Consider the following 7500-nt stretch of genomic DNA (forward strand, 5'->3'; position numbering starts at 1 on the left):
GGTGCCACGGTGTGTCCACCGTGTCCATCAAGCGCGCGAACCACTCTGTTCGCAGGACATTGCAGGAGGAGTAAGGAAATGCGTTATGTAACAGACACGGATACGGATACACATGCAACTCCACTCACGATCCCAATCCATCAGTTCAATTTGTGACGGTATCACTCCCTGTTCCCCTTGTAGACCCCTAGTAGAGCTCGATTGCTTTCTATTCCCGTCACTCCAGCACACCAGCAGGTTTGTTATGAGCTTCGAGCAATTGCAATTGAAATGGCAGGGCATGAGGGCAAATTATTAGCGATGTTAGCGAATGGCAATGATTTGATGCTTGTGCAGCGTCAGAACAGTGTGTCAGCTATTTGCCCTAACCGGGTAACCGAATCAAAGTGAATAATGAACATATCAGTGACGCTTGCAGCTTGCTAGAGCATTTTACAACGGCGAAGCAATAATGATAGAAGTCTTTGAAAGCAATTCATCCATTCTAAGCTGAGGTCAACAGGCCCCAGATGCTAAGCTCCGTAACAAATAGCAATCACTATACCCCTTTCCATGTACATTGCGCAGCTCCACTCGCCTTTTGCTGTCAGGTTGAATGTTTTTTTAGGTGAACGTGTGTATTAACTAGTTTCTTGTTTTCGCTCCTAATCTATCTACCCCATTTAACCTGTGTGTCTCTATTTCTTTCTCTCTCTCTGTCTATCTCTCTTTCTCTCTCTTTCTCTCTCATTCCTATCTCTATCAAACCCCGTGCACCATCCATCACACAACACAATACTGCTAAATGATCCTGTTTCATAACGAAACGAACGATGGAAACTCAACTCAATTGGAAAAACCCACTTGCCCCCCCGGGAACCAACTTATCTGCTCCAATGATCACAATGTTTTCCCTTTCATCCACAACAACAAAACCTCATCACTTCTTGTTCCTCACAAACATCGCCCACGCTCCCACCCCGCCCCCTTGCTCCCACCACACGGCGTAACTGTGCAACTCATCTGTGCAACTACTCACCTCCGTTCCATCCGGGTTTTGTTGGAATCCCCGCCAACGCAAACACAGCCGGTAAGTGTGTCCTGTTATCCCCCTGCCAGATGTATCATTACCACCTTCATCCATCGTTCGTCCCCGACGCGTCCTGGTATCTCACGAATTGGCACCGTACTTGTACACCCCAAAATGGGAATTACTCAACTACCTCGAAACACACATCCAGAAAGACACATCCATAGACCAGTTAGGGGTGCAAACGTGAAGAGGAACAGCGTTTGTCTATCACAAACCCTTAGGTCTTTACCTTTCGAAAGCACAATACAGAAATGGGATTGCCTGGAACAATTGTTGTGTAGTATTCGAAAGGTACACTGGCAGCGGAGTGCTGATGATTCTGCTCACAGTCTCACAGTTGTGCTCCCTCAAGCTACTATCACATTGTCTCGATCTGAATGTGCAGCTCGTAGCCAAAAACATGATCCTGAAATAAGCCCTCGATGCTGAGAGGATAATGGATAGCATTCCAAGCTCATACGAACTCCCATCGAACTCTTGTTACCCTGTGTCAGCTTTCTGGTGTCTAGTGGTTATGATTTGGTTATGTAGTAGAAAATGTTAAATAGTACCGAACCACCGAAAACCCGTTCCTAAATAGACTCGCACGACAACCACCACCACCAGGAGAGTAGCTCCAACTAGGATTTAGATCGAGTGAACCATTGCCCAAATTCCGGTTGTGCCGGGTGCATGCAAGTGTAAAAATTAGCTGTAGGATCGTCGGTGTGCTGTGTGCTAGAATCAAACCTTAGGTTTGTTAGCGTGCCCACTATCAAGGGCGCCATTGTACCATTGTTTGCACAATCAAGGGTGACTTTCTTCATTCAACAATCACACCACCACTTCCACCGCTGTCTCTGAACCAACATTCGCGGGTTGATTTAGCAAGTGGAATCGAGAACGGGTTGTTTCGTTTACGCAATCATGCCCAGGGCTCATAAGAAGTGAGCTAGGAGATCGCCACACTCGCCTACATCTTGTTTCCTTTTCCCAACAAAAAAAAAACCGACACATCGTGCACTGCGTGTTCAGGTGTTTGTCTGGTGGTTTTGAGTGCGTGCGTTTGTGTGCCTTGTGTATGTTTGGTTTGATCGTGTGTGCGCCCAATGCCTGAAGGCCTTTGTGTGCTTGTGTGAATTTAAATTTGGCTACGAAAGCTACTGAATTGAGCCCCCTTTAAACTGCCCATCGAGTGCACCTGTGTCTCGCTGCACCTGTGTCGATCCTCTATTACTATGCTATCACGAATCAGTAGTGACCCTTCACTCCGTCCTCTGAATGGTATCATCCCCTGTGTTTTCTTTTTGGTTGACTAGTTTGTTGTGTTCCCACCTGGACTGTTTTTTATGCCTTTAAATCTAAACTATTACCACCACTAACACTTCCTCAATATGAACGCGACGCGCGTTAGTCGTTAAGAAACCAAAACCAAAAGAACAAAAAAAAACCCGCGTTTACCGCGTTCTTAACGCCAACACGTCGGCGTCAACGTTGTCCTGTTGCCTGCCCCACTAATGGTGCTCCCTTTGACAGGGTGTCAAGAAGCGGGAATCCGGTGGACCGAACGAGATCGTCGCGTGTACGAGCTGCGCCGGCGGCACTAGCCCCTGTACGCACTCGGCAAACAATGGCTGTGCAACGGAGGTAAGCAAGAGGAGAGAGAGAGAGAGAGAGAGAAAGAAGGTGCCAACAGTAGTCGGTTCTAATTCCATGCCACCTACACACCTTTTCCAGACGTGCTTCGTGCAGGTGCGGAAAAAGGAACCGCCACACCCGATCCGGGTGGCCAAGACGATCGACGTGATCGCGCGCATCACCTTCCCGTCGGCGTACGCCGTCTTTCTGATATTCTTCTTCATCCACTACAAGGGCTTCTCCTAGAATACGATCCAGAAATCACTCATCCACAAGATCTACACCAACAACCTGCTGTAGCGGACGCCGGGACCTTCCGCTGTCCTGCCCTGCTCCGGCACTTCGATCTGTGGGCGAGTGATTTGGCGGAGGCTGACGCAAGCAAACGTGGCCTCCACCGATGGATCCAACAACGAGAATGCACTACAACAACATACTACAACCGCTATCCGCTATCACTGTACGCTGCTGATGTCGCTACCGCCGCTGCAAAGATAGACAAGGACCCACGGCTTGCTGGAATTAGCCCGGCCAGTTAGGAGGACAGTAGTAACAGCCAGGACAGGCCATGGCCCGGGGGCAGGCTGGACCGCGCGTGCAAAGTGCAACACATACATACTGCCTTGTAGCGATAGTTGTAGCAAAGGATTCGAATTCGCTCCGGTCGGAACTGGATGGCCCAGAACAGGATCAATACAATGCTGATCGACCGCTTGACCGCGAGTGCACGATCGTGCCGGTGCAAAACGAGGATCAATTCGTTGATCAGTCAGCGCTTTCAGTTTAGTGTGTTAGTTAAATCATTTTTAGGCTGTAGGTAAAGTAATGTCTAATTTCACTCTAGTCAAGACGATGGTTTTGGATGGTCTAGCCATCAAGAAGGGGCACCTTTTTGTACCACGCTTGCTGGCTGCTGCAGCTGCTGCTGTTGATGCACGTGATCCGCGTGCGCAAGGAACAGAGAAACGAAACGAGAATCTCTCATCCACGCAGACACTCATTTCTGTCCCGCAGCACGCTCGCACAAACTCTACTCCCCTAGTGTTAGATAGACACGGATCCGGTGGTCCAGCGTAGCGGAGAATCGAGCAACAAACCCAAGCAATACCGATAGGATACTGATAGCCAGCGGGAGAGAAGCGTTTGCACGGTGGCCGGGTCTCCGTAATTTGCGAACTTTCGTGAGCAAGCGAACTCGTACTCGAAGACGGTACCAGCCAGGAGACAGAGCAGGAGGCAAGTAGATAAAAGCATAAAGAAATATTTTACTACTGCAAGTAAATTAAAGCAAACGTTAAAGTTAGAGCCTTGTTAGCAAAGCTGCTAGGAGCTGGAGTGATACGGCGCGTGGTTCCGTTTCAGAAGCAAAATCATGGCCACGTACCTCAGTTACTCAGGCGGAGGCGGAGCCGCGGACACACCTCGTTACGGCTTTCTTTGGGGGCTACGGGCAGCAAGTCGTACGCTGTGGGCGAAAAGCGCAGCAATTCACTAGCGATTCACGAACACGAGAATCGTTCTGGCGTTTGTGTGTTCTGGCGAGCAGTCAACCGTTAATCGATCTTCAGTTGCATTTCTGTTGCTCTCGCTCAACTTGCGCCTGGAATTGGTGCGCTCCGCAACACCTCTCGCTTTCGGCTTGGTAGCTGCAATTTGCCTTCACAACGTTTATTGACATTTGGACCAACGTACTGGAACTGGTATTGTTCCCACGACCCCCTGCAAAAACGCAAACCTGTTAACCTGATAACTTGTACGTCGTCTTATTATTGCTAGCAGCACGAACTGATCAGTTCGGTGTGCCCCTCCACCTTCCTTACGAACTTTAGCTTAATGCTCGTCGCGACTTTTTTCCTCTTCTCGATCGAACCCCTGGCAGAGAAAAATGAAGGATATCCTTAGAGCAAATCTAGTCTACGAATCACACTCTCTAGTTTATTAGTTGGGCGGCATCATTTTTTAAAGCATTACCTATTAGTCTAGGGAATGTGAGGGACAAAAGTCCGGAAGGGAAGTAGTAATGCACCACCATGGTGTGCAGCAGGAACGAGAACGGAAGCAACAAATTCATCACAACAAAAAATCTAACACTAAAGACGCTGAAACCAAGTGCTTATTTTGCATCATTTGACATATCAAACGTAGTGAAAATACGAAACTATGATAGTAAGGTAGAGAGATGGTGGCAGAGAATGGGCAAAACCGGAAGCTACAGCGAAAGAGGGTGAGGAAGAGAGTGCACCGAAGGTGCAAAAGAAGTAGTAAAACTGCGGGCATGAGAACATGGACCAAGTCCATCGGCAATCGGAATGGAATGGTGGCCGACATTACCCTTATATTCTCCAGACAAAAACAAACGGGATTCGCTATCCGTTCGCTCACTTTGATGCGCACGTATAAGCCTTTGCCAGCGAGTAGTAGCAGACGAATACGGAGCAACTGCTTTCGGTGAGGGTTATAGCAATCGCAAACTATTTTGAATTCGTAACGCTGCTGAAGCCGTGAATGGGGCAACGAGATCAGAGATATCGGAGTGCGGAATGCATCCTACCCGTATCGGCAAAGCTGAATGGCTTAGCCATTCGAATCATATAGGCACACAGATAGTTCCGTAACGTCGGTATCATCATCGAAGGTGTGTGGCCGACTCAGTTCCTTCCTCTAGCCCCTTAGCTATCTTAAGCATACAACTGAATCTCGATATTCTAAACTTACACTTGAAAACCTTCAGCTAACGGTTGCCGATAACGGGCGATCGAGGGGGTACACTGGGGTTGCGTTGGGCTTTTTCGCGCATCTACGTTTTACTAACTATCTGTCTCTGAAGATTTTGATACCTAGTTTAGCTGAGCGGTGCAACAGGAGAATGGAGAAGATAGGAGGGGAAGAGGGTTTGGGTAGAGAGGGAATTTAGGGCTTCTTCATTGCATACGGTATGCCTTAGCGATCGTTTTAGGATAGCTGAGAGCTAGCGCTAGCGAAGACCAACTTAAGCGGAGGAACGGAGGAGCAAAACGATAGCAAAAACAAACCCGAACATGCTCGTGCGTAAAACACAAACTTTCCAAACCGAAAAGACATTAACAATTAGTTCCGATGGTGTGTGCGTGCGAGCGTGCTTGTGTGTTCGTCAAGGAAGCTTTCAATGAATGAAAACACTGCAACCACACACAAAAGCATCGCTGGCTGGCTGGCTGTATCTATGTATAAAGCATGTAAGATGGCATCTAATTGACGATAGGCTATTTCGTAATTTACTAGCAACTATTTTGTAACATTGATCGTAAGAAAACTATCGAACTGCATGCAGCCCCGATTGGTGTGGTGGCATGACAACTGCAACCACTGGTAACCTTACTCGCACTCACAATCACACCACATGATTTTGAGCACTGCCTGATTTCATCTAAACAAAACACACCCACTGGGTTGATTTGCCGTAAATGGAAACGCTTCCCAAACGACGAGCGATGCATACCTTCGTCATCCGTTACCTGTACGCCCGTCTATGCACATTTCATCCGTTGTCTTCAAGTGTTTTCTGCTTGTTTGTCAAAAACTCTTCACCTGACACCTGACCATCCATCCCACAAGGCATCACAATCATCCACCGAGCGCATCACCGTACTTACATTAATGTTGAATATATACTACGAAATAAACGAACAGCTCAGCTAAGATTGTGATTTACCAAAGACGATAAAATGGAGCATGTAGAAATGGAAAGCAGTGGGAGCAAAGGAGACAAAAAAACGACCGCGAAGCCGATGTAAATTAATACCGAAAGCTAAACAATTAACGACTCAAACAGTCCAGACAAAAAGGAAAACCACGAAATCCGCATTCTGTTTCTACGCCCGACAGTCGTGCATAGTTTCTGAACTGCTTATGGAAGCGTAGCAACAATGAATCTAATTAAAAGAAGAACAAAATACATTGCATCATGCATGTTTTCAGGAGACTCAGTTTTCACAATTCAATTCATACACAATTCAGCTCGTAATTCGCAAAACGTCGCAATTCACTCGCAATTAGTAACAGTTGGATCAGTTTAGTGGACTGGATTATAAAATCAGATATTCGATACATAGTGCAATGAAGAAGTGAGTGGAGAGAATCTGTAGAGCATGATAAATACAATGATCATCACATGGTCAAAAACACAATAGAACAAAGCAATTGAAAAAGGATGAAAATAAAAAAAACATAGTATAGCCAACTCTTGTCAATCACACTGAAAGGTGAATGCTATGCATTGTTGAAAAATCAAAACATTATTTCCAAAATAAATGCTTTGAAATTAGGTACAAGAGAGCTATAAAACAACCGGTTTGCGCTAATAGCAACTTAGCGAAAGATGCACAAGCAAACCGTGCTCATTAACGCATTCGTAGAGAAGCTAGTCGACAAGTGCACATAGCAGTAGGAAGGCCCTGGGCTGCGGACAGAAACCGCATGTCAACCTTTTTGTACTTTAAAGCGAATGATGAGTATGCGATCGTAGATTACCGAACGTAGCTACAGCGGAGCATGAGCGTGAAATGTAATACATAACGATGCACCGGAATCCATACACGCAAACACACATACAGACACAAACATTCAAACCAACCACCCCCTCAAAATCAATCACACAAATCACTTTGCAGCGGAAAACCAATATACGGCTGCGAATTAGAAATATGCCTGTTTTTCACAACTTTATATCACTCCACTTCGCAAGTTCGGGGTGTGGACGGTATAGCATTTGTGAAAGTAAGAAAAAAACACTATTAAATTATTAAAGTAATGGTTAAATTCAAAGAAAGCGA

General features: G+C 46.5%; 1 protein-coding gene across 11 annotated transcripts in view; it reads left to right on the forward strand.

Moving 5' to 3' along the window:
- The window catches only part of LOC126574373 (glutamate-gated chloride channel), an 89552-nt gene that overhangs the window by 79706 nt on the left and 2346 nt on the right, over nt 1-7500 (forward strand). For 10 of the 11 annotated variants that reach the window (XM_050234543.1, XM_050234547.1, XM_050234544.1 and 7 more), the window contains 2 exons: nt 2588-2698; nt 2789-7500. The exon at nt 2789-7500 is cut by the window's right edge and continues 2346 nt beyond it. In XM_050234543.1, the coding sequence (XP_050090500.1) occupies nt 2588-2698; nt 2789-2935 (258 nt within the window). In that variant the 3' untranslated portion in view covers nt 2936-7500. The remainder of the gene's footprint in view (nt 1-2587; nt 2699-2788) is intronic. The other variant, XM_050234542.1, reaches the window with a different exon arrangement.

The sequence above is a fragment of the Anopheles aquasalis genome, chromosome 3 (genome assembly GCF_943734665.1).
Source record: "Anopheles aquasalis chromosome 3, idAnoAquaMG_Q_19, whole genome shotgun sequence".
Classification (NCBI taxonomy): domain Eukaryota; kingdom Metazoa; phylum Arthropoda; class Insecta; order Diptera; family Culicidae; genus Anopheles; species Anopheles aquasalis.